The following is a 27,780-nucleotide window of genomic DNA, read 5'->3' as shown; positions in this document are numbered from 1 at the left end:
TGCCAGTGCACTACAGCCTGGGCAACAAGAGAAAAACTCCGTCTCAGGAAAAAAAAAAAAAAAAAAGATGTAAGTTAGGTGGCAGGTCTTAAAATTTTCCACAGACAGGGAGAAAATGAATACAAGTGATTGCTGATGGGCAGAGAGTAAATGAGAAGGATAGGTTGAAGATTCTGACCTTGTTTAACAATTGGCACATTAAGAAGATAGGCTGGAAAGACTGGGGGTTGAGATTAAAGGATGAGATGTCAGACCATCATTTGAGAAGACAAAGCTGTTCCAGGTAATAAGGTCTAAGAGTATCCATAACTGAGTTGGAATGGATTTAAGTATTCTGAGATGAGGAGGTCTATTCATTGAAAGGCAAGGTGATTGGATGGTCCAATCACATGGGTGTTGAGATATCTGAGAAATTTTCATTCTCTTCAAGACCCAATCCCTGGGACATACCCCAGCCCTACTCCCCTTACAGGACCTACACAGGATTTGCATTCACACTTCATTCTAAGCTCCAGAGCCTGAAGGGACAATGGTATGACTCTGGGCCAGAAGACAGGAGCAGGGCAGTGAGAGAAGAATGCAGTGGACGTCCGTTTTATTTTTATTTTGACACCCAGCATTTATTCTCCCTTCTGGAAATGGTATCTCTATTGTCCTCCAGGAAGTAGTACAGTGAGAATTACTCCTCTTCCTCAGTCTCAGTCTGTGTGCAGACTTAGAAAGACTTACACTCTTTCTTATTACATTCCTACACCATGGGTAGCTATGTGATTCAGGCCTGGCAAAAGGATCCTTCCATTTCTCTACCCCCAGTGCTTGGCTAATAAATGGGTATGTGACTCAACTGGAGCTGGTGAGGCACAATAAGATTTTTGCATGGACTCTGGAGTAAGGCATCACATTTTCAGCTGCATTTGAAGCTGGGAAGATAGTGCCCTGAACTTGCAGGCAGCCATCCTACCACCATATAAAACCTGAGAATGAAACCAGCACAGAAGACAGGGAGCCAAGAAATGGAGACATACTGAATCCTGATGATGTCAGTTGCACCCTGTATTAATCTTGCTGCCTAAAGCCAGTCTGTATAGAGACTTTTCAGTTACATGAGTCAATATATTCCCTTTTGTGTTTAGCTAAGTTGAATTGTATTCTACATCACTAAATCCAAATTATTCCTCACAGTGCTAGGGGGGTTCTCCATTCCTGGCTCCTGCTTCTGAGTTAGCTCACTAAATGTGTGTTAATTTCTCTGTGCCTCAGTTTTTCTTTCTGTCAAAGGGATTGAACAATATATAGAGTTGTAAGATTAACTCGTTAATAAATTTTAAAATATGAATCTGCTCTATAATATTGAGGCAAAAGAAACTTCACATTAATCTTTCTAAATCAAATCTGGCTTTTGCCCTTGGTGATGAGGGTGGGCAGACATCGTTTATCAGTCATTATTGGAGACATTTTTCCCTCTTTAGCATAGTGTATCTTTTCCAAAAAGACTGAGGAAAGAGCCTCTAGTCTTCAATTCATTATGGTTGACCCCAAAGTTTCCAAATTCACAAAATATAGTAATTTCCTTGGCCAGGTACAGTGACTCACACCTATAATCCCCTCACTGTGGGAGGCCAAGGCGGCTGGATCACTTGGGCCCAGCAGTTCAAAACTAGCCTAAGCAACATAGTAAGACCCTCAGCTCTACAAAAAGAAATAAATTTAAATTTAAAAAATTTTTAAATATAGTAATTTCCTGAATTCAGGAATGAGAATCTGAGTTAGGAATTCCTAAAATCATAAATTGTTCTATAATTTTATAAAATTTTGTTTGTATATGTTTAATAAAGTAAGAAATGTTAAGCTTAGTAAGATTTCAAAAATAACTGTGGGCTGGGTGTGGTGGCTCACGCCTCTAATGCCAGCACTTTGGGAGGCTGAGGTGGGCAGATCACCTAAGGCCGGAGTTCAAGACCAGCCTGGCCAACATGGTGAAACCCCGTCTCTACTAAAAATATAAAAAAATTAGCCAGGTGTGGTGGTAGGCACCTGTAATCTCAGCTACTCAAAAGGCTGAAGCAAGAGAATTGCTTGAACCTGGGAGGCAGAGGTTGCAGTGAGCCAGGGTTGTACCACTGCACTCTAGCCTGGGCAACAGAGTGAGACTGTCTCGAAATAAAATAACTGTGGCTTATAACAAATATTTAAACAATAAATAATTGTGTGAACAGCACTCATGAAATCATCTGTCAAAATTGCCAATGTAAGGCCAGGTGTGGTGGTTCACGTCTGTAATCCAAGCACTTTGGGAGGCCAAGGAAGGCAGATCACTTGAGGTCAGGAGTTCAAGACCAGCCTGGGCTACAGGGTGAAATCCTATCTCTAATGAAAAAAAAATACAAAAATTTAGCTGGGCGTAGTGGCAGACACCTGTAATCCCAGCTACTCAAGAGGCTGAGGCAGGAGAATGGCTTGAACTTGGGAGGTGGAGGTTGCAGTGAGCCGAGATTGTGCCTCTGCACTGCAACCTGGTCAACAAGAGTGAAACTCTGTCTCAAACAAAACAAAACAAAACACAAATTGCCAATTTAAGTACTTGTTTACTTCTAAAACTTGTGTTTTTGGCAATGTCACTCTTGGGATTTGCGTAACAAATAGTGTGTGTATAAATTTACTAATTTTTATTTTATTTATAAGAACAACTCACTCTTAGCAGATAGGGGCATGAACTCTTCCTTATAACAGCTATAAACAAAGACTGTTTAAATCATGACTACTCCTATAGTAAGTAGGTAAAGAAGGAATACCTAGGAGAGAAATTATTCCTCCAGTTCTTGCTAGCTCAGACTTCCTCCCATGCTAAATTATTGTTATGGCTCCTCCTTAAGTTTTCATGATTGTCTGCCACTCAGTCCCCAGTAGAAAGAACAGAACTTGAATCTCAGAGACAGTGATCACAAGTCCCTGAACTGCTACTTGGCTTCCCCAATAAAAACTCAAACTTGGCCAGGTGCGGTGGCTCACGCCTGTAATCCCAGCACTTTGGGAGGCTTAAGGCAGGTGGATCACTTGAGTTCAGGAGTTTGAGACCAGCCTGGCCAACACAGTGAAACTCCATCTCTACTAAAAATACAAAAATTAGCCCGGTGCGGTGGCACGTGGCTATAGTCCCAGCTACTCAGGAGGCTGAAGCAGGAGAATTGCTTGAACCTGGGAGATGGAGGTTGCAGTGAGCCGAGATCATGCCATTGTACTCCAGCCTGGGGATGTTTCAAGACTCTCTCAAAAAAATTAATTAATTGAATATAAATAAAAACTTGTTCTTGTAATCCAAGGCAACTGATAGGCTCATTTAGGCTCTGGTTTCCAGTGACAATGAGTGCTAGATGATAAGCCTGAAAGAGAAGAGCCCCTCTGACTGTCTGGGCCCCTGCCCTAAGCCTGCAAACTCAGGTTTGGTTCTCACTGATAATCACTGCCATTCACCACTGGTGATTAACTCAATCATCACTCTGGAGATTCCAAAGACTTTAGGAGCTGTGTGTCAGGAATTAAGGACAAGGACCAAATATTTATTTATTATATAATAATGTTAATAGCCAAAAATTTCAACACCCTTCATCGAATTCTCTCATCTTTCACCACTGAGTTCTGATGCCATGAAAATTTATATTTTCATATATTATTGGGACACTTCCTAGGCTCTCTTCCACTTCATTAGCTTTTACATCTATCTCTGCACTAGTCACACACTGTTTAACTTTTTCATGATTATTTAAATCTGGTAGAAGTTTCCCACTTTAGTGCTTTGTTTTTAAACATGCTTTTCCTCATGAATTTTAAGATTAGCTTTGTTTAGTATGCTTAAAAAAATCCTCTTGAATTTTTATTGGAATTGCATCAAGTTTATAGATTAATTTGGGGAGAACTGACATCTTTATGATTACATAACGATTATGTTGTTATATAACGATTATGTTATTTTTAATAATGCTACTTTTTAAATTATGTTTTCTGGTTTCTGGTATATAGGAATGCAATCTTTAAAAAAAACTTTAAATTTAAAAAAAAATTTAACTGAGTTTGTTAAAAAAAAAAAATTAAACAATTCTAACTATTATCACCACCAGTGTATCACAAAAGCACTTCCATGTATTAAGACAAGCAGGAGCATCATGCCCAGATACCCCATTCCATTCCATTATCACCAGGATTCTTTAACATATATATATATTCTTCTCTGAACATTAAGAAAAGGGATTCACGGCCTGGCATGGTGGCTCACACCTGTAATCCCAGCATTTTGGGAGGCTGAGGTGGGCAGATCACAAGGTCAGGAGTTTGAGACTGGCTTAGTCAATATGGTGAAACCCTGTCTCTACTAAAAATACAAAAATTAGCCAGGTGTGGTAGCCTGTAATCCCAGCTACTCAGGAGACTGAGGCAGGAGAATCGCTTGAACCTGAGAGGCGGAGGTTGCAATGGGCCGATATTACACCACTGTACTCCAGCCTGGGAGACAGTGGGAGACTCCATCTTTAAAAAAAAAAAACAAAAAAACCAGGGGGGATTCACTTTGAAACTTCGCAAATTTTAGTAGGTGAAGAGAAAAGGAGACTATTTTGTTTCTAAGACATACATTTTTATTTCTCACAATTCCAGGCTTTCACATTTTATATTGTATAATATAGAAAAATTACTCTGACTAAAAATAGGAATACAACATTTCCACAAGGGCAAATTTACCTCAAAAGACTGAGAATTCTAATTCTTAAAGAGAATAAAAATTAATGCCAGATGTGGTGGCTCACACCTGTACTCCCAACACTTAAGGATGCCAGGGCAGGTGGATCATGAGGTCAGGAGTTCGAGACTAGCCTGCTCAGAATGGTGAAACCCCTGTCTCTACTAAAAATACAAAAAATTAGCCAGACATGGTGGCATGTGCCTGTAGTCCCAGCTACTTGGGGAGGCTGAGGCAGAAGAATTGCTTGAACCCAGCATGCAGAGTTTGCAGTGAGCCAGTTTCATGCCACTGCACTCCAGCCTGGGTGACGGAACAAGACTTCGTCTCAAAAAAAAAAAAATTAATTTTTAAAATGAGTATTTCACAATACAAGTGACACTAAAGTCACGGTTCTGAGACTGTGACCAGAGAACAGTGTCATGAAATTAGCAAGATGAAATTTAAAGTATTATAGTGTCTTAATTTCTAAAAAATTAATAGGCTCACATGAAAGGTGATATTCAGTAAAAGGTAGAAATAACGATCAGAGATACTGAAAAAAATATGAATCCTGGCTTGGAAAAACATATTAGATATTACAATGCAAAATAGGTAAGAAATACTATTTCATTAATTTCAGGGTTTTACCTCTTTCTCTTCCTACTTTCATTGCAAATTATATATCACTCAAATTAATAACAGTTAACTGCTGACTATACATGTATATGCAACATGCATTCAACCTTGAAGGTGGGAAAGAAAAGAGAATTCTCAAAAGCATAGAAATCACCTTTTTAAGCTACAAATTTTACAGAAGCTCTAATACTAAGCAGATTCTCCCCAGCAAAGTGAATCTGTTCTCAGTTTACAAAGGTCCAAGATATCTGAATACATGAAAAGCAAATTATTCTAGTACTGCTCTCTCTCAGTGTCCATAAAGCCTCAGTAACCCCCCGATTTTATTTTCAGTATGCTAATATTGTCTCCCTCTACTACATAAAGAAGGAAATCGAATGATTTTTATGCTTATTTCCCTTAAGACATAATTAAGAAAATGTCTTTTGTTTTCCCCCAGATAATTTTTTTTTTTTTTTGAGACCGAGTCTCACGCTGTTGCCCAGGCTGGAGTGCAGTGGCGCGATCTCCACTCACTGCAACCTCTGCCTCCCGCATTGAAGTGATTCTCCTGCCTCAGCCATCCAAGTAGCTGGGATTACAGGCACCCACCACCACGCCCAGCTAATTTTTGTATTTTTTTGGTAGAGACGGGGTTTCACTATGTTGGCCAGGCTGGTCTACAAACTCCTGACCTCGTGATCTGCCCACCTCAGCCTACCAAAGTGCTGCGATTACAGGCGTGAGCCACCGCGCCCTGCCCCAAATAGTTTTGTTAGTAGTCTAACAAGATCGTGTGTGTGCGTGTGTGTGTGTGCGTGTGTGTGTGTGTGTAATGTATAAAATATGGAGATTCTAGGGTAGGGACAAGAAAAATAATCATCCTTTAGAAGAAACCTTTAGAATCTAAGTTCTTCAATTCAAAACTTAGAAAAAACTAAGCAAAGACGCACTAGTTTGGTTGGGAGTCAGAAGTGTATGTATGTCTCCTGGGCCAGGCTGAGCAATTTAGTTAACTAGGTAAATTTAGGAAAATATTTAGAGCCCATTAACCTCAGATTTTTTTTCCACTTGCAAAACTAAGAATAAAAATACTCTGCCAATGTCACAGGACTAAAACAGAACCCAATTTTGATTCATTCACTGAACTAAGCACCCACTGTGCAATGCACACGGCAAGGGCTGCCAGGTTTAGCAAATAAAAATACAGTACAGAATAATAGAAAATTAGGCCAGGTACGGTGGTGGCAATCCCAGCACTTTGGGAGGCTGAGGTAGGTGAATCACTTGGGGTCAGAAATTTGAGTCTAACCTGGCCAACGTGGTGAAACCCTGTCTCTACTAAAAATATAAAAATTAGTTGCGTGTGGTGGCGCATGCCTGTAATCCCAGCTACTCAGGAGGCTGAGACAGGAGAATCACTTGAACCAGGATGGCAGAGGTTGCAGTGAGCCAAGATTGGGCCACTGCAGTCCAGCCTGGGCGACAGAGTGAGACTCTCTCAAAAAAAAAAAAAAAAAAAAAGTATTCCTTGTTTATCAGAAACACAAACTTAATTGAGCATGCTGTACTTTATCTGGGAACCCTAACTGGGGCATATACAAAAATACAAATAAGACATGCTTCAGATCCTCAAAGACTTACATAGAAATGGGGGATATAAAATGTATATATAAATGAACTACTATACAATGAAGAAAAGTAGTTACTTAGCATTTAAAGAGGAAAGGGGAAGAAAAGGCAAATTGAGAACATAGTAAGTAGGGTGAAAGAATGGTTAAAATCAACAAATGCAAGATTCAAAACAGAAAAAAGAATTAGAGATAAGAGTGCCTAATTACATTCTCAACTCTAGCCACGCAGATCTGTGTATTTACGACACAGGGTATTCTTCCACCAGTCTATGAAATGGCTCAGTAATACAAATTCTTAAGTCATTTATCATTCATTCACACTCAATTTAAATTAGTTCAAATGGAGATGCATTAGCAAGCTCTTGATAGATAGGTACCAAAAATATCAAATTCATAATTTTTGGAACTATCTCTCAAATCTACCTGGAGTTTTGTGCTTGATTACTGAAAATTATTTTATTAAACAAATTCTACACTATGTAGATAGGACCACAGACAGACCAAAATCCTGAAAAGGGCCAGGCACGGTGGCTCACGCCTGTAATCTCAGCATTTTTGGAGGCTGAGGTGGGTGGATTTGAGGTCAGGATTTCGAGACTAGCCTGGCCAACATGGTGAAAACCTGTCTCTACTAAAAATACAAAAATTACCCAGGCATGGTGGCACACGCCTATTATTACCCCACCTACTCAGGAGGCTGAGGCAGGAGAATCGCTTGAACCTATAGGTGGAAGTTGCAGTGAGCTGAGATCGTGCTGCTGCACTCCAGCCTGGGCAACAGCAATACTCTGTCTCAAAAAAAAAAAAAAAAAAAAAAAAAAAATCCAGATAAGATTTCATCCATTTTCTCACTTTCTATTGTCCCAAGCAGCTCTTTCATAAATCTGCCTTATAATTAACCAGCTCTGTTCTTGACAATCTTTAAATAAATAAATCTGCAGATCTTTTTAACTAGATTCAAAAAACGACTTCACTTTGCACTTCCTGCTCCAATCCTCTAAAGTTGTCTCCTTTCTGCAGGCCCAGTTACCATTCTTCATGACACAGGTCAACCCTGATCCTATTCCACAATAGGAAACCTCACATGTCCTTAGAACTTCAACTTAATAAATAGTAACACAGTATGCTGCAAGACTTATATAAAAATGGAGTAGTGGCCGGGCGCTGTGGCCCACACCTGTATTCCCAGTACTTTGGGAGGCCGAGGTGGGCAGATCACTTAAGGTCAGGAATTCAAGACCAGACTGGCCAAAAATGGCAAAATCCCATCTCTGCTAAAAATATAAAAAATCAACCAGGCATGGTGGTGCGTACCTGTAGTCCCAGCTACTTGAGAAACTGAGGCAGGAGAATCACTTGAACCCAGGAGGTGGAGGTTGCAGTGAGCTGGGATTGCAACACTGCATTCTAGCCTGGGCAACAGAGCAAGACTCTGTCTCAAAAGTAAGTAAATAAATAAAGCAGTAGTAACGGAAAAAGTCTACCTATATCATTTATTCCCCTTAGCTAATTTATCATTATACCTCATATAATTTTACAGCTAGGACTCCAGAGCTCATTTGGTTCACAGCCCTCCTTTCAAAGGTACTGAAAATTGTCATAGTCATTTTGTGCCTAGACTAAATTCACAGGGCAAGCAAAGATCCAGAGTCAGATTTCTTGATTATCAGTTCAGTACTCTGCTTACTAAATTACACTATTGTCTACTTTTTTTTTTTTTAATTGAGGCAGAGTCTCTCTCTGTCACCCAGACTGGAGTGCAGTGGTGTGATCTAGCTCACAGCAACTTCTACCTCTTGGGCTCAAGTGATTCTCCTGCCTCAGCCTCCCAAGTAGCTGGGATTACAGGCACATATCACCACACCTGGCTAATTACTGTATTTTTAGTAGAGACAGGGTTTCACCATGTTGGCCAGGTTGGTCTTGAACTCCTGACCTCAGGTGATCTGCCCGCCTTGGCCTCCCAAAGTGCTGGAATTACAGGCATGAGCCACCTGTAATTCTATCTACAAATTTTGAATGATATAGTTAAATATTCTCTGAATATTAATTCTATTGTATATCTTTCTTTTTGAAAATATAAAGAAATCTAAACTTAGTTACTTAAACTATAATTTAAATTATCCATTGTTCTCTCATTATAAAGTAACCTAAAATTCAGCTTAATTAAAAAACACAACAAAAAAGCAGATTCATCTTTATAGTAGTTTGTATTTTCAACTGTATGAGGTAAGATGAGAAAAGTATTTGTACGTCAAAACAGACCAAACTGACAAGTTCAAGAGAAGAGACATTGTCAGTATCAAATCTTAAAAACAGGCCGGGCGCGGTGGCTCAAGCCTGTAATCCCAGCACTTTGGGAGGCCGAGGCGGGTGGATCACGAGGTCAAGAGATCGAGACCATCCTGGTCAACATGGTGAATCCCCGTCTCTACTAAAAATACAAAAAATTAGCTGGGCATGGTGGCGTGTGCCTGTAATCCCAGCTACTCAGGAGGCTGAGGCAGGAGAATTGCCTGAACCCAGGAGGCGGAGGTTGCGGTGAGCCGAGATCGCGCCATTACACTCCAGCCTGGGCAACAAGAGCGAAACTCCGTCTCAAAAAAAAAAAAAAAAAAAAAAAAAAATCTTAAAAACAATCTGATTATTATATCTATCTTTTTAAAAAAAAAAACAAACAACTCTTTATGAAAAGCACTATATCTGTATTAGTAAGTGCACAAATACCACATAAGCTAAGTGGATTTTTATACTTTACTGTGCAAGAATTTGAGAGGTAAAATAACCCTGGTAGCAAAAAATTATCATTCTTAATTTCTGTCCCTTTTAATTTATAATATATGTGGCTCAAAGGATCTACAATCTTATATATGTATGGATGATTAGTTCATGAGTATTTCTCTAATTCTGAAAATATTACTAGTAACAACTCTTTTCAATTGTCTTATCTTTGTTGAAAGTACTTTCAGTGTGCTCTGTTCTGGTATCATAGAATGAAGGAGCTTCAGTTTCAAATTGTAATCCTCTCCAAAGGAAGTTTAAGTAACGCAGACAAATAATGAGCACAAAATTAGCATCGCATTTTGTAAATTTAAATAATTAAGGGTAAACAAGTTACACAAAATAATTACAGAACTTCAATAATGTTACAAATTATTTTAAACACTATTTATGGAATATTAGATTTAAGATCCTCATAAGGTTCTCAAAGATTTAAGAACCTTTTTTTCATTTGGTATCCTTCATATGAATTCTTATATACATCAATAAATAGCAGAAAAGAATACATTTCATAATATTTATCCTACATTTAACCACATCTATTTAACATTTATATCTCAAGAAAACAAAATATACAAGCAAAAATGATATATAACAAAAAGCTATTCATGTGCAAAACATACAGTTCTATCACTACCTCTTTTAAAAATTATCTATCGCAAGTTTCTCTACTAAATGGTAAGAAAGAAAGTTATTAAAAGTCATACTCGGCCAGGCGCGGTGGCTCACGCCTGTAATCCCAGCACTTTGGGAGGCCGAGGCGGGTGGATCACCAGGTCAAGAGATCGAGACCATCCTGGTCAACATGGTGAAACCCCGTCTCTACTAAAAATACAAAAAATTAGCTGGGCATGGTGGCGTGTGCCTGTAATCCCAGCTACTCAGGAGGCTGAGGCAGGAGAATTGCCTGAACCCAGGAGGCAGAGGTTGCAGTGAGCCGAGATTGTGCCATTGCCCTCCAGCCTGGGTAACAAGAGTGAAACTCCGCCTCAAAAAAATAAAATAAAATAAAAAGTCATACTCATGGGGCTAGGTGCCATGGTTCACACCTGTAATCCCAGCTCTTTTGGAGGCCAAGACAGGTGGATGACTTGAGCTCAGGAGTTTGAGACCCCACTGGCCAATATGGCAAAAGCCCATCTCTATGAAAATACAAAAATTGGCTAAGCCCGGTTGTGTGTCCCTCTAGTTCCAGTTATTCGGGAGGCTGAGGCAGGAGCACTGCATCAACCCAGGAGGTGGAGGTTGCAGTGAGCTGAGAAGGCACCACCACACTCCAGCCTGGGCAACAGAGCAAGACTGTCTCAAAAGAAAAAAAAAAAGTCATGTAAATTTAACATGGTTACTCAATTCTAAGACATGTGTGATCACAAAAGTAACCAGACCGTTTTCATGAAGTATATCATACAAGAAAAATCAAATCACGTTATCTTACTAATATAACCAAGTTCTGCTTTGTATTTCAAATCAAAAGAAAAAATGCACATCCAGCTATAACCTACAGCCTACATTTTCTTATCTCAAAGCAATGGCTTCAGATTTTACTAAGCATTTTCTACATCATCTCAGAAAGAAATGGCATTTACCTGATAAACTGTTATAGATTATTCTGTAATATGATTAATTCGCAAATAATAGTAATCAACATTAAAAATGATTCAAAGACTAATGACCTCTTTTTCTGAAAATTCCATATTTATATCATTCTGAAAATTCTTGATCATAAGTGTAATCACTACTTGAGATTCTGTTTGATACTGGTCATAACTGTTAAAAAAAAAAAAAAGTTTCTTATTTCTTTCTTTCCTTCCTTCCTTCCTGTCCTATCTATTTTTTTTTTCAAGGAAAGTTCACACTTCTCATTTCCTTCTTTTCCTCTCTCCTTATCTTTCCCCTTTCTTTTCCTTTCCTTTTCCCCGCTGCAACCTCTGTCTCCCAGGTTCAAGCAATTCTCCTGCCTCAGCCTCCCAAGTAGCTGGGGCTACAGGCTCATGCCACCAGGCCCGGCTAGTTTCTTTTGTTTTCTTTTCATATTTTTAGTAGAGACAGGATTTCACCATGTTAGCCAGGAAGATTTCAATCTTATGACCTTGTGATCCGCCCGCCTCAGCCTCCAAAAGTGCTGGGATGACAGGCATAAGCCACCGCGCCCGGCCCACTCCTAATTTTCCTTTTGTTTAGTTTTCTTTTCTTTTTTCTTTTTTGAGATGGGAGTCTTGCCGTATCGCCCAGGCTGGAGTGCAGCTGTGCGATCTTGGCTCACTGCAACCTCCGCCTCTCAGGTTCAAGCAATTCTCCTGCCTCAGCCTCCCAAGTAGCTGGGATTACAGGCGTGGGTCACCATGCTGGGCAGATTTTCTTAAAGCTGTTGTCAAAACAAAAATTTGCCTGATAAACAACAAGAGCTCCACCTTGAGAAACAAAACAATAAAACAGCTATTGCTTCACAGAAACAACTTTATATAGTACAGTTTTTTATGATCTGTATTAATGGGGGGAAAAAAACAGTAAGGCAGATGATGCTCAAACCTTTCCAGTGGACTTAAATACTTACATGATTTTCTGGGTTCTGACTCGTGTCTGTAGCACTGTTGTGGTTACTCTAATATTAAATATTAAAGATGTCATTTACTTTAAACAGCTAACATTTGTATGCCATCAACAGTTTCACACTCTCCTTTCATCCAAATACTAAAGATAAAATAAACACTTAAATTCCTGTTTTACAGATGAGAAAACTTAAGCACAGAAAGGTGAAGCAATAAGCCAGATAGAATTAAAATAATATAAAGTTTAACTAATTGTGTCAGGCACATTATGTACAATACCTTCCTTCAATCTTTAGATGCATGAGAAGACTAATGAATCTAGATGACCTCAGGTGATCCATCCACCTCAACCTCCCAAAGTGCTAGCATTACAAAGGAGTGAGCCATGTGCACCTTTTGCACTGAAAGCTTTAGAAATGTAAGAATTCTCACTTTCAAATTAGACTAGATTGAAAGTGCCCCGAGAGCAGAGCTCTTTATCTATTCTACCACTATTACTTTCCCAGGACCAAGCACAGTGCTTGGCACACGTATATTAAGTTGGATGTTGGATTTTTGTTTTGTTTTCTGTTTCAGACAGAATCTCACTGTTACCCAGGTTAGAATGCAGTGATGCAGCCTCTACTCATGCCACCACTACTTCCCAGGTTCAAGCCATTCTCCTGCCTCAGCCTCCCAAGGAGCTGGGAGGTGTGCACCACCATGCCTGGCTAATTTCTGTATTTTTCATAGAGACAGGCTTTCACCATGTTAACCAAGCTGGTCTCAAACTTCTGACCTCAGGTGATCTACCCACCTCAGCCTCCCAAAATGCTAGTATTACAGAGGAGTGAGTCACTGTGTCTGGCCAGATTTTTTTATGTCCCAAACACCTTAATTATTATTTGATGGTTATGTGCCCTAGCTCTGCTGCTGCCACCAGGGCAAATCAAAGTTCCTTATCTATTGGGTACTTGGAGTTTCATCCTGTATCTCCCCATGATGACCACTAATACATTATTTTTTAACATTTCGCAGCCATTTTACGTAATTATATCAAAAAGCACCTTGATTAAAGAAATGAAATTTAAGAGTCTCAGTTTCCCTTTGCAATTCAGTAAGGATGCAAAGCTCCAAATCAATGGCTTGTGTTTCTTTCTGAGAATATAAGCTGTACACAGGCTAATTATAGTTATAGTTATAGTTCTGAGAATATAAGCTGTACACAGGCTAATTAATAAGTAAAAATAAAGTCAAAGACTTGCTAGTTGCTTATTCATTATTATAACTGCCGCACTCAGCAATATTAACTTCCAACTCATGAAGAATGTTCCTATGAAAAATTTACTCCAAATATTAAAGGCAGGGAAAGTTACAATTCTGTTAAGCCTAATACTAATTTATTTACCTACGTAGTAACATCAATTTAACTGGAAGAGACTCCTTAACATATGGAAAGCTAACATAATACGAAACCAAGTAAGGCAACTTTAAAGATTAGAAATGATTTGAATTTAACTTAAGTATAAATATTAATCCTTAAACAGCTTTAAAATTAGTTTTACATAGGCTGCAACACAATTTTCAAAAACAAAGTAACACTTAAAATCACATGGTAAGGATTTGTTTAAACTACAGGGCTTTTCCCCCTTTAGACGTATTTATCATTCATTGTCTTATGAAAAAGAAATACTTGATTTTTGACTGATGAATCCATTGGGATGCAGATTGATTCTATCAAGTTGAAAGAAAAAGATACTTACAAGTCAGTTTAGCACTGATATATTAAAATGCATGTTATTAATTTACCCAACACTGCAGTGATTTTGATATGAAATAACTACATGAAAACTCTTCAAAGCATGGTAACTGTAATTGTTAAATAATACTAGTCTTTGCAAAACAATTAGAATGTTCAGCATTTAAAATATTTTATTAGTTTCAATTAAAAAAGAGATTTTTTCCCTCTAAAATAACAGAACTTTAAATAACAGAAAACTTCTAAAAGTGTGATTACAAAATGCATGTTATTAATTTACCCAACACTGCGTGATTTTGATATGAAATAACTACATGAAAACTCTTCAAAGCATGGTAAGTATAATTGTTAAATAATACTAGTCTTTGCAAAACAATTAGAATGTTCAGCATTTAAAAAATTTTATTAGTTTCAATTAAAAAAGAGATTTTTTCCCTCTAAAATAACAGAACTTTAAATAACAGAAAACTTCTAAAAGTGTGATTACAAAATGTTACTTATATAAAATGGCCAGTTCTAAGATTCAGCAACTCAAAAATAAAATTAAATTAAAATAAATAAGTAAAAATTGGGCTGGGCGCGGTGGCTCAAGCCTGTAATCCCAGCACTTTGGGAGGCCGAGGTGGGTGGATCACGAGTTCAAGAGATCGAGACCATCCTGGTCAACATGGTGAAACCCTGTCTCTACTAAAAATACAAAAAATTAGCTGGGCATGGTGGCGCGTGCCTGTAATCCCAGCTACTCAGGAGGCTGAGGCAGGAGAATTGCCTGAACCTAGGAGGCGGAGGTTGCGGTGAGCGGAGATCGCGCCATTGCACACTCCAGCCTGGGTAACAAGAGCGAAACTCTGTCTCAAAAAAAAAAAAAAAAAAAAAAAGTAAAAATTGTGTTATTGTTTTTGTTTTTCAGACAGAGTATCGCTTTGTTGCCCAGACTGGAGTGCAGTCGCATGATCTTGGCTCACTGCAACCTCTGCCTCCCAGGCTCCAGGGATTCTCCTGCCTCAGCCTCCTGAGTAGCTGGGATTACAGGCGCCTGGTGAATTTTTGTATATTTTAGAGAGGCAGGATTTCATTATGTTGGCCAGACTGGTCTCGAACTCCTGACCCCAACTGATCTGCCCAGCCTCAGCCTCCCAAAGTGCTGAGATTACAGGTGTGAGCCACCGGACCCAGCCTAAAAAGCGTTTTAAAGAAATAGAATATATTAGCAGGCTTGGTGGGGTGGTATGCGCCTATAGTCCCAACTACTTGGGAACCTGAGGTAGGAAGACTGCTTGAGCCCAGAAATTTGAGGCTGCAGTAAGCTACGATGGGACTACTCCACTCCAGCCTATATAACAGAACAAGGCCTGTCTTAAAAAATTTAAAAAATTAGAAGTTACTTCTATTCTGGGAGGCTGAGGCAGGAGAATTACTTGAACCTGGGAGGTGGAGCTTGCAGTGGGAGGCTGAGGCAGGAGAATTGCTTGAACCCAGGAGGCAGAGGTTGCAGTGAGCTGAGATTGCGCCACTGTACTCCAGCCTGGCACCTGGTGACAGAGCGAGACTCTGTTTCAAAAAAAAAAAAAAAAAAAAGTTACTTCTATTCAACTCCATCATAATTTTTAATACTGAAACGACTTGAAGGTCTTCATGTCCAAAACAATAAACATTACACTGAATTAGGGATAAACATTTCCAATTTTCCTTAACTTTTGTCTTAGCTTATCATAAAAAGCCCTGCAAGTGATTCAAACTGTTGGACCTAAATAAATGTGGTAAGGTTTTAGTAAGGAACAGATAAATAATCATCTTGACCACCAAATCAATTTTAACCACACACTAAATTCATTGAAATAGCCTAATAATTTTCATGACTAGAAACTTCTATATGTATCAAAAAATGATTTTATTTCAGTTCCTAGAGGAACCAGTACTTAAATGGAATTGCTTAATATTTAACTGACAGCTCAATCTGAGTCCTGTCTCAAATATTTTTGGTACTTGAAATTTAATATAAGTAAATAAAAACATGAAAAATGAAAACTCTGGACTTACCACCTCAGATTCTGAGCCTATTAAAACATAAAAAGAAAGTGTTTTCAGGTAACAGTATATTTATAGGCAAAGTTATTTATATGATTTCTTTTTTTTTTTGAGACAGAGTTTCCCTCTCTTGCCCAGGCTGGAGTGCAGTGGCATGATCTCAGCTCACTGCAACCTCTACCTCCTCAGTTCAAGTGATTCTCTTGCCTCAGCCTCCTGAGTAGCTGGGATTACCAGCATGCATCACAAAGCCCAGCTAATTTTGTATTTTTAGTAGTGACAGGGTTTCACCAAGTTGGCCAGGCTGGTCTCAAACTCCTCACTTCAGGTGATCCTCCTGCCTCGGCCTCCCAAAGTGCTGGGATTACAGGCATAAGCCACTGAGCCCGGCCTTATTTATATGATTTCTATTGCACAAACATACTGATTAAGCAAGCCAATTCTCCATACCTTTCAACCAAAGAAAAGTGGCTACATTTTGCCTCCTGAATTGAATTCATTTTAGATTCCTTTGTAATTTCTTTTTTTTTTTTTTTTTTTGAGACAGAGTTCTGTTCTGTGGCCAGGCTGTAGTGCAGTGGCATAATCTCAGCTCACTACAACCTCTACCTCCCAGGTTCAAGTGATTCTCCTGCCTCAGCCTCCTGAGTAAGTGGGACTACAGGTGTGTGCCACCACACCCAGCTAATTTTTGTATTTTTTTAGTAGGTACAGGGTTTCACCATATTATCCAGGATGTTCTTGATCTCCTGACCTTGTGATCTGCCCGACTTGACCTCTCAAAGTGCTGGGATTAAAGATGGGTTTTCATCAGTTATTTACAGATCCTAATAAATACACACAGAATACGAATCAGTTTTAGATTTCTAAGTTTTTGAGTTGGTAGAAACACCAAATGGTTTTAAATTAGGAAAAGCTAATCCAAGACAGAATTCAAATAAATATTACTCTTGTACCTTCCTTTCGGCTTAACATTTAGCTTCCTTCTTAAAGCTCTTCAGGAAGTGAATAAAGCTGTGTCACAAAATTCATCTCTTTTTCTCATTAGCATCATCTATATAATTTGATTGGGTGCAGTGGCTCATGCCTATAATCCTAGTACTTTGGGAGGCTGAAGTGAGAGGTCAGGAGTTTGAGACCAGCCTGGCCAATATGGTGAATCCCCATCTCTGCTAAAAATACAAATTTAGCCAGGCATGGTGGCATATGCCTATAGTCCCAGCTACCAGGAGGCTGAGGCAGGAGAATTGCTTGAACCTGGGAGGCAGAGGCTGCAGTGAGCTGAGATTGTGCCACTGCACTCCAGCCTAGGCAACAAAAGCAAAATTCTGTCTTAAAAAAAAAAAAAGACATTCAGTTTTTCCCTCTCCAGATTCTTTACCTGAATAATTTTTTAAAGTAACACAATACAAAAATACAGTATTTCTTAATATAGATTAATAGGGTCTTGCTATGTTGTCTAGGCTGGACTCAAACTCCTGAGCTCATGTGATCCTCCTGCTCTGGCCTCACAAAGTGCTGGGATTACAGATGTGAGCCACCATGCCTGGCCACATTCTTTTTAATAAAAAAATACAAACAAGAGCATTTCATTTTAATACTCTGTCAAATAGTAAATATGATACTATTCTTTATCATCCTACCCAATAAGTATGAATGAAATCTATATACTGAAGGAAAAAGAGACATCCATAAAATTTAAATAGGTGTTGCTCAACATGCATGTCACACTTTGAGCTACTTTACCTTACATGAAAGGCCAATTTAAAAATCCTCAAAGACAACCTTTATTTGATTAATTTATCATGAGTAAAATGTATAAGTAACTTATTAAAAAGGGGCAATATACTTTGTAAGAAAAATTAGCATAGTAATTTCCAAGAATGTGGCAAGCAATAAGCTCTTTGACAATAACATTGTGCATCATCTGGTTTCTGTTCCAACGTCTTAGTCAGCTCCTATAAAAACAAACATGTTGAGTGTCAGTAAAAGTTTTTAAAAAGCCATCAAATTCTAATTAAAACATAATTTTTAAACAAATAACTTATTATCAGAAACTATTTGGAAGAAAGATAACAGGGATGTAATCTTGGAGTTTTTCCTAAGAGGATCTTCCCTTCTCCTGCCCCACCTCCCAAAAGTAGAAAATCTAATGTAGTATCTCTGTACTGTAAAGCATTTAGCTCCTGGACTATAGAACTCAATAAATGGCAATTATTATCACCTCACATATTCTGAAGAGTTTAACTGATATACATTAACCATTACAGATTTTTTCCTTCAATTTGGAGAAGATTCAAATACCATATAGATTTGAGATTCCAGAAAATGTGAAGCTGTCCAATAAAAAAAGACTAAAAGTTAAATCTAGAGCTCAGGGAGGTTAAGACAATCAATACATAAACGTTCAAGCTAACCGGGCCCTTTTACCCTCTATCAATAGCACACAACGCTAATAAAATGCAATTAAACATTCTGTTCCAATACAGAATGTTTAGCCCAAATACAATCTAATAGATAGCTATATCAACTGATCAAGAGTTAACATTAGAGAGATTAAAACTTTTTCACGCGGTACAGTCATAACCTATAGGTGTGGAAGCTGGAAAAATAATGATGTAAGAGATTACACAATTAGGGAAATCAAGGCTAAGTCCAAGAACACTTTTATTTTCTGCCAACTATCTACAAACTCTAGGGATTTGGTAGTTTTCTTAAATGGGACAATTATTTCAATAGCCACATGTGTCACTGACTTGGCTTTAACCTAGCAGCATAATTCTGACAAAGCAATGAATACAGATGCCCCCTCAACGCACATGGGGTTACTTCAATCAACACAAAGTGTGGCTCAAACTAAGGGAGCAAAGAAGCTGTAAGATGCGACTTCAAGGGCCTCACTGTGTGCCTTGCAGGCTGTTATAAGGAATTTGGACCTAAGGTGTAATGGAAAGTTCATTGTTAGTAGGAGAGAGATATGGTCCAATTTATTTTTTTAAAATGTCATTCTGGTTGCTGCATGGTGAATACAATACAACAAATCAGGACTGGAAACGGAGACTTCTTAGGAAACTACTACATTAAGTCTAGGCTAGAAAAGGATGTTAGCCACAGAGGTGATGAAGAGAAATACAATGAGCTGGAATATATTAGAACCAGCAAGACTTACTAATGGGTTGAACAAGTGAGATAAGAGAAACTGAAGATCACCCCAGGGTTTTGGGCTTACTTAGATATATATCTGGCATCTAGTAAGCACTCAATCGAAAGTATTGATTTCTCTCCTTGCAGACTTTTTTCAGCCTTTTCCATATCTCTACTTCGACTGCATCACCTTTGCCACAAAATATAAAAATATATGCCTCTTGGCCGGGCACAGTGGCTCAAGCCTGTAATCCCAGCACTTTGGGAGGCTGAGGTGGGTGGATCACAAGGTCAAGAGATCGAGACCATCCTTGTCAACATAGTGAAACCCCATCTCTACTAAAAATACAAAAAATTCGCTGGGCATGGTGGCACGTGCCGGTAATCCCAGCTACTCAGGAGGCTGAGGCAGGAGAATTGCCTGAACCCAGGAGGCGGAGGCTGCAGTGAGCTGAGATCGCACCATTGCACTCCAGCCTGGGTAACAAGAGCGAAACTCCGTCTCAAAAAATAATAATAATGTTTTCCACGGGCTCAGTACTTAGACTTCCTCCCCTTTTAGAAACATTCTTTGACTCTAAGTAGTATCAGGGGCTTCACATACATCTTGTTTTTTGTTTTTTTTTTTTAAGACAAAATTTCCCTCTTGTTGCCCAGGCTGGAGTGCAATGGCGTCATCTTGGCTCACCACAACCTCCACCTCCCAGGTTGAAGCGATTCTCCTGCCTCAGCCTCCTGAGTAGCTGGGATTACAGACATGCACCACCACATCCAGCTAATTTTTTGTATTTAGTAGAGATGGAATTTCACTATGTTGGTCAGGCTGGTCTCAAACTGACCTCAGATGATCCACCAGCCTCAGTCTCCCAAAGTGCTGGGATTACAGGTGTGCACCACTGTACCCGGCCCGCACACATCTTGAATCATGCTAATGACTCAAGTCTATCTTGGGTGCCTAGACAGTGCTTCTGAGCAACATCAGCATAGTTTTCTCTAGACTTCACTCGAAATGTCCCAGAGGCAATTTATGTACAAATATTCAAAATCTAACACTACTTCTTCTCTTCAAATCTATTCCCCCATGCTGAACACAATCTGCAAAGTGCTATCACCCTAAGTGCTATATAAGTGAATGGCACCAATTCCTACTACATTCCCCCAGCTAGAAACTCGGGAGTCATCCCTTATATTCCAATTATCACCAAGACCAGTGCATTTTACATGAAACAACTCCCCTCCATGCCCTCAACCACCGCCCTACATGAAGATACTCATCTTTGACCTGTTCTGTACCATAATCTTCCTTTTATCCACTATCTCTTGTGCCTCATCCAATTCATTATCTACTCTGCTTTTAAAGTAGCTTTTGTAATTCAGAAAATTTCATTTCCTTCCTCCAAATTCTTTACAGATCTCCATGATCACATGATAATACCAAAAACAATCTGCGAGATTTAATGCCTTTGATGGCCTGGCCTCTCTCCACTTGTTTAGCCTTTGTCTCCTAGCACTTTCCTCCTCACATTTTATGTTCTAATACTACTGAACAACTTATATTATTCCCAAACAGAACAGTTATGTAGTCTTTACCATGTGCCTGGCACTGTACTAAGCAAATAATACACGGTACCTCACTTATCTTCATAATAACTCTTTCAAGTAGGCCCTATTTGTTCCCATTGGACAGATGAGAAATCTGCTCTCGAGTGATAACAGGAAGCTTACTGAAGCTACACAGTTATCATGAAACCAAAATTCTGACCCAAGAGTCTCTGACTCCAGAGCCTGGGCTCTTAACCACCATGCATACTGGGACTTGAACGATTCTCAGAATTCACACATTTTCTCTCTATACTGAACTGCGACCTCCTCTGTAAAGTGTTTAACTCCCTCAGTAAGATTCTATTCTGCCACACTCTTTTATATACAACTCCATTACAGTAATTACCTTATATTTTAACCATCTGTTGACTTGTCTTTCCAGTAGACTGATAACTCACTCATTGCAGTTTTCTCATCTTTAGATTCCTGATTTCCAGTACAAGAATCACTACTAATGTCCATTCTTTGTCGTTGAACAAAAAATGTGAAACAGCATATGTGATAAGAATATTTTATTCCTGGCCGGGCGCGGTGGCTCAAGCCTGTAATCCCAGCACTTTGGGAGGCCGAGGCGGGTGGATCACGAGGTCGAGAGATCGAGACCATCCTGGTCAACAAGGTGAAACCCCGTCTCTACTAAAAATACAAAAAATTAGCTGGGCATGGTGGTGCGTGCCTGTAATCCCAGCTACTTAGGAGGCTGAGGCAGGAGAATTGCCTGAGCCCAGGAGGCGGAGGTTGCGGTGAGCCGAGATCGCGCCATTGCACTCCAGCCTGGGTAACAAGAGCGAAACTCCGTCTCAAAAAAAAAAAAAAAAAAAAGAATATTTTATTCCTAAGTGGATGACTTTATATAAAATGTATACATTTTAACTCACACAATACCAAGTGACCTAAATCCCAAATGGCTGTTAAAGTGACCCTTGGGAAAAATCCAAGAGAAATACACTCACATTCATCATGAAGGTTTTAGCCTCACTTATCAATACCAATTTAAAAGTTTACATTGACCTGTTCATCTTTGTGAGGTCATCTCACAGTTTACAAAGACCATTTCTTCTTGACACAGCTGGTTGTTATCGTGATCATCCTTCCCACAACCAAGGTTTCTGATTCTGGGTCTGTGATGGGTCCTGAGAATTTTCTAGGGGCAGGCATGGTGGCTCGCGCTTGTAATTACAGCACTTTGTGAGGCTGAGGTGAGTGGATCATTTGAGGCCAGGAGTTTGTTACCAGCCTGTACAACATGGTGAAACCCTATCTCTACTAAAAATATTATCAGCTGGGTGTGGTGGCACATGCCTGTAATCCCAGCTACTTGGGAGGCTGAGGCAGGAGAATCGCTTGAACCTGGGAGGCAGACACTGGAGTGAGCTAAGATTGTGCCACTGCACTCCAGCCTGGGTGACAGAGTGAGACTCAGTCTCAAATAAAGAAATAAATATATAAGTATTTGCGTTTCTAACAAGTTGATGCTGCAGCTCATCTGGAGACCACCGTGGAAGACCACTGTTCTACAGCACTAGACTAACATTTGGAAAACCTGTGCCCTGAGGCCCCCCTTCTGCCTGTAACTGGTGTGTCTCTATGACCAATCATTTGGATTTACTTGGGTCTCAGTTTTCTTTTTAAGAAACAGGGTCTCTTTTTGTTGCCTATGCTGGTCTTGAACTGCTGGTCCTCTAACTCTTGGTCTCAAGTGATCCTCGCATGTCAGCCTCCCAAAGTGGTAGGATTACAGGCGTGAGCCACCATACTCCACCAGGTCTGCTTTCTTATGTACACTGTGAAAAGGAAGGGTAAGAAGTCCTGGACTACATGAGTCATAAAGACTTTTTTTTTTTTGAGATGGAGTCTTGCTCTCTTACCAAGGTGGTAGTGCAATGGTGTGATCTCGGCTCACTGCAACCTCCGACTCCTGGGTTCAAGTGATTCTCCTGCCTCAGCCTCCCAAGTAGCTGGGATTACAGGCACCTGCCTACACACCCAGCTAATTTTGTGTATTTTTAATAGAGACGGGGTTTTACTATGTTGGCCAAGCTGGTTTCAAACTCCTGACCTCAGATGATCCACCCACCTTGGCTTCCCAAAGTGCTGGGATTACAGACGTGAGCCACCATGCCTGGTCCATAAGGACTTTTAATAAGAATGTGCACTTCTAATGAATTGCCAGGTGATGCTGATACTGCTGGTCCAAGAGCCATACATTAAAAACCAAGGTACTAGAGGTAACCACATATCTATTCTATGCAATTCTACTCCTAGGTATATACAATCAAAGAAAGAAATGCATGTGTTCACCAAAATACAGAAGCTTTATTTATGCTAGCTAATAACTAGAAATAAGCCAGATGTCCAGTTAGAATAAATTGCACTATATTTACATTTATACAACATATGTTCATACAATTATACAATGGAATACTACACAGCAATGCAAAAGAACTACTCCCTCACACAATATGGATGCATACTCATGTAATGACTAAAGCAAAACTAGACTGCCTACACTGAACAAACCACCTACTACATGATTCTGTTTATGAGTAAAGAACAAGCAAAACGAACTGATGGTGATGGAAATCAAAACAGGAGTCAGCGGAACAGTCCAAAGAATTGTTAGCTGGAAAGGAGCATGAAGGAGCCTTATGAATGGAGATGCTCTATATCTTGATCTGGATGGTGTACACATACCTAAAACTTATCAAAGTGTAGACCTAAAATCTGTGTTATTTACATATCTCATATATGTCTCAATAAAAAATTTAAGGCTGGGCATGGTCATGCCTGTAATCCGAGCACTTTGGGAGGCTGAGGCAGCAGATCACCTGAGATCAGGAGTTTGAGACTAGCCTGGCCAACATGGCAAAACCCTGTCTCTACTAAAAAGTACAAAAACTAGCTGGGCGTGGTGGTGTGTGCCTGTAATCCCAGCTACTTGGGAGGTTGAGACAGGAGAAATCGCTTGAACCTGGGAGGCGGAGGTTGCTGTGAGCCAAGATCGTGCTATTGCACTCCAGCCTGGGCAACACAGTAAGACTCCGTCTCAAAAAAAAAAAAAAAAAAATTAAGATGTAAAATAAGATGGAAAGCGACAATGAAGTTCATTTTATTGATATTCTTTAAAAGCAACTTTTTTAAGTTGCCTGGCTTTCTTTTTTTGTATTTTTGGTAGAGGCAGGGTTTCACCATGTTGGCCAGGCTGCTCTCAAACTCCTTATCTCAAGGGATCCACCCTCCTCGGCCTCCCAAAGTGCTGGGATTACAAACATGAGCCACCATGCCCAGCCTAAAAGCAACTTTTATATAAACTGGATTTCCAAAGGAAGCACTAGGCCTAACATGGCACTTAAGAAAGTAAATTCAAAGTAATCAGTATCTAATATAAGGAATTATAAAGGAAAAATTCTCACTGCTTCTTGTAACATTATCCCAAAACGGATCCCAGGAAATCTTATTGCTGGTATCTAAAGGTCTATATATTTAGATTCAAAAAGCATACCTGGACCCTAAAAGACCTTACAGGACCTGCCTCCTCATCTCCTGTGCAAGCTTATCTCTTAATCAAACGAGCCCTCTAATAAAAAGCCTTGCTGCTCCATATACAGGCTAACTTCATCTCTGCACTGGCTCTCGGTCCTGCCGGGAATGGTCTTTCCCCAGAGCTTCCAGGCTAATTCTCTTGTTTCTTCAGGTCTCCGTTCAAAGACCACCTCAACGGGGGCTCTAGTGGTACATTCCTTATAAAAGTCATAGCTAGAAAAGATGCTGTCTTGCCTCAAATTGTTAACCTTACTTACGTTAGATTATAATAACAAAACAGGGTTTCCTTGTTTCTGTGCTTTAAATAAAGCAAACAACAACAACAACAAACCTGGTTAAATTCTGTGACCCACAGCATCATTTATCTTTAGGCTCTTCTTTAACTCTTATTACTTAACTCTTGCTCTTTTACATTCCTTTACAGCTTCACAGTTCGTCTTCACTGCACACCTACAAGAAATGATTTCTGAGTTGGCTAAGTATGTAACTAAGACTAACACATAGCAATCAGCGCCTTTGCACACAGCAACTCCTAAAACATTTTTTGATTAATTAACAAATGAGTGAATCATGAACTGTGACAAGACATCTGGAAAGTTTCGGGGACGTGAGGGAAAAGGTTTTTGTTCCAGTAGACTGACTTCAGGCCGACACTTTTACATAAGAATGGCAAGAATGGGCCGGGCGCGGTGGCTCAAGCCTGTAATCCCAGCACTTTGGGAGGCCGAGGCGGGTGGATCACGAGGTCAAGAGATTGAGACCATCCTGGTCAACATGGTGAAACCCCGTCTCTACTAAAAATACAAAAAATTAGCTGGGCATGGTGGCACGTGCCTGTAATCCCAGCTACTCAGGAGGCTGAGGCAGGAGAATTGCCTGAACCCAGGAGGCGGAGGTTGCGGTGAGCCGAGATCGCGCCATTGCACTCCAGCCTGGGTAACAAGAGCGAAACTCCGTCTCCAAAAAAAAAAAAAAAAAAAAAAAGAATGGCAAGAATGATTGTCAAACGAAAAAGTTAATTTCATAGAGCCCAGAGTCCCCTTTTCTCTGCTAGTCATAAATGCCATTTAAAAAAAAAAAAAAATCCTTTCAGCCCAACTACAGATGCCAACCATGCTCCCAAGAAATAGAGAAGGTTTTTCTCAGGAGCTGTAGGAATGCAAGAGTCTGGAAATGGAAAGGGCAAGATAGGAAAGAGTAACGCGGCTACCGTGGGACAGAGAACGGAGACCGAGAATCTCAGTACTGGGGCTGAGACGCAGCATCGACAGGAGCCTGGGTCCCAATCAGGCGGTGCGGGAAGGAGGCGGCTCAGCCGGGAGTGGAGGAAGCAGAAATAGGCTCTCTCATCTCTAACGTCACCTGGCGGGGGAGGGGGGTCCTCGTCGATGAGCGCATCCGAGAAGTTCTGGAAAAACCTGTCTGGAAAACAACAACTTCAGCAGACTCCACTAGCCAAGGAAAGGGAGATAAAATAAATAGCAAAAGGAAAGAAAAACACGCACCTCTGGGACGTTGCGGGTCCTGCTGCAGCCGTCGCCATCCCTCGCAGTCATTTTGCTGCCGCCAGAGCTTCTACTATCACGCTGATCAGCTCCGCTACCGCCCAAGGGGGAAAATCCGGCAGAAACACCAACCGACTTTCCCTCCTAAGTAACCAACGAGCAGCCACGCCGCGTGCCGCTAGCGCGACGGGAGGGACACGCGGGCGCGGGGCCGGCTGGGACGGTGGAGGACTGAGTTCTCCCAGCCTGCACCTCGGCCCGGGACCTGCGCTCCCAGCCCCGCCCCTCGCAGCCATGGTTACGGAAGCCTTGGCCCACGCTTTCTACCCCTCTTCCACCGCGCCCAGGCCCGCGGGGGCTCCCACAGTCTCCAGGAGCGGTAGCTCAGAAGCACTTTGATAACACACTGTTATCCCTCAGGAACGAGCAGCGGTTAGGGGCGTTCGCCTGTCCGTTAGTAACCCAAGCTACTTCGAGCTCCGTTTTCCCTAGGTTTTATCATGGCTGCCACAGGTAGCCGAGCCCTTTCGCCTCCGTGATGTCACTGGCGGCTGCGTGGTCGTTTCAGGGAACGGAGGCCTGGGTGGCGCCTGGATTCCCGTGATCGTTGCGCTGGGACTCAAAAAGGGCTGGCTCGCTGGAAGTGGTTCTGAGCTAACAGCCGCTAAAAGCCTTCTGGTTCCTGGGGAAATGCAAAGGACTTAGAATAGCCAAATCAGCTTTGGAAAATAACAGAGTTGGAGAGATAACACTACCTGATTTCAAGACCTGTCAACCCTGTGGTACTGGCACAAAAGTAGACTGATTAATGGAACAGAGAATCCATAAATGGATACCTACCATATGTGGACAGATGATTTTTTAAAAAGGTCCAAAGGTTATTCAGTGGAGAAAATATAGTTGAAAATGATAGACTTTTCAATAAATTGGGTACGCATATGCCAAAAAGTAAGCTTCAATGCATATCTTGTACCATATGCAAAAATTAACTCAAAATGGCTTATGGACCTACAACTATAAAACTTCTGGAAGAGGCGGGGCGGGGTGGCTCATGCCTGTAATCCTAGATCTTTGGGAGGCCGAGGCAGGCAGATCAACTGAGGTCAGGAGTTCAAGACCAGCCTGACCAACATAGGGAAACCCCGTCTCTACTAAAAACACAAAAAGAAGTGGGGCGTGGTGATGTGTGCCTGTAGTCCCAGCTACTCGGGAGGCTGAGGCGGATAATGTCTTGAACCTGGGAGGTGGATGTAACAGTGAGCTGAGATCACACCACTGCCCTCCAGTCTGGGCAACAGAGCGAGACTCTGTCTCAAAAAAAAAAAAAAAAAGAACTTCTAGAAGAAAGAAAATCTTTGTGACTTCAGGTTAGGCAAAGATTTCTTAGATGCCACACGGAAAGCGTGATTCATAAAATAAGAAATTTATAAATTAGACTTCACCAAAATTTAAAAGATTCTACATTATGAAAATATTTATAATCATGTATCTGATGAAGTGCTTGTATCCAGAATATATGAAGATATTTCAAAATTCAGCAGTTATAAGTCATTAGGGAACTAGAAATTAAAACCAAAACCATATAGCACTACACAACCATTTAAACGGCTAAAATGAGAAAGACTGACCACGATGGCAAGGATATAGAGCAACTGGAAGACTCATACACCAAGGAACATAAAAAGGCACAACCATAAAATGACTTGGCCAGACCGCTGCTACCCAATTAGCACCCAATAGACATGAAATACCATGTTCATGCGATGTTTGCACAGGAATGACTGTTTATAGCAGTTTCAATGGATAGGAATTGAAAACTAGAGGCCGGATGCAGTGGCTCACACCTGTAATCCCAGCACTTTGGGAGGCCAAGACAGGCAGATCACCTGAGGGTCAGGAGTTCAAGACCAGCCTGGCCAACATGGCAAAA

The 27,780-nt window shown here is 40.4% G+C and overlaps 1 protein-coding gene across 2 annotated transcripts; it reads right to left on the bottom strand.

Annotated features, from left to right (window-relative positions):
- Nucleotides 1-16,573: 16,573 nt before the first annotated feature.
- On the bottom strand, nt 16,574-26,311 carry LOC141581651 (protein SGT1 homolog). Of its 2 annotated transcripts, none has more exons than XR_012514419.1 (4): nt 25,851-26,102; nt 25,556-25,767; nt 24,677-24,795; nt 16,574-18,014 (listed from the first exon to the last, which is right to left on the bottom strand). XR_012514419.1 is itself a non-coding variant. In XM_074387806.1 (4 exons), exons 1-3 carry the CDS (start codon nt 25,886-25,888, stop codon nt 24,772-24,774), a joined length of 270 nt encoding a protein of 89 aa, XP_074243907.1. In that variant the 5' UTR covers nt 25,889-26,311; the 3' UTR covers nt 16,574-18,014; nt 24,677-24,771. The 2 variants fall into 2 exon arrangements, 1 of the variants encoding a protein (XP_074243907.1); XM_074387806.1 differs by having other exon boundaries at nt 25,556-25,763; nt 25,851-26,311.
- Nucleotides 26,312-27,780: the final 1,469 nt, after the last annotated feature.

This window comes from Saimiri boliviensis, chromosome 16 (assembly GCF_048565385.1).
Source record: "Saimiri boliviensis isolate mSaiBol1 chromosome 16, mSaiBol1.pri, whole genome shotgun sequence".
Taxonomy (NCBI): Eukaryota; Metazoa; Chordata; class Mammalia; order Primates; family Cebidae; genus Saimiri; species Saimiri boliviensis.
The sequence above is the reverse complement of the archived record's forward strand: the minus strand, read 5'-3'. Positions and strand labels throughout refer to the sequence as shown.

Coding starts and splice junctions, on each gene's coding strand:
- LOC141581651 (XM_074387806.1), bottom strand. CDS start 25,888: ATGGCGACGGCTGCAGCAGGACCCGCAACGTCCCAGAG. Junction 25,764..25,850: donor GGACCCGCAACGTCCCAGAG/GTGCGTGTTTTT, acceptor TTTTCCAGACAG/GTTTTTCCAGAACTTCTCGG. Junction 24,796..25,555: donor TCTCCGTTCTCTGTCCCACG/GTAGCCGCGTTA, acceptor CATTTCTTGTAG/GTGTGCAGTGAAGACGAACT.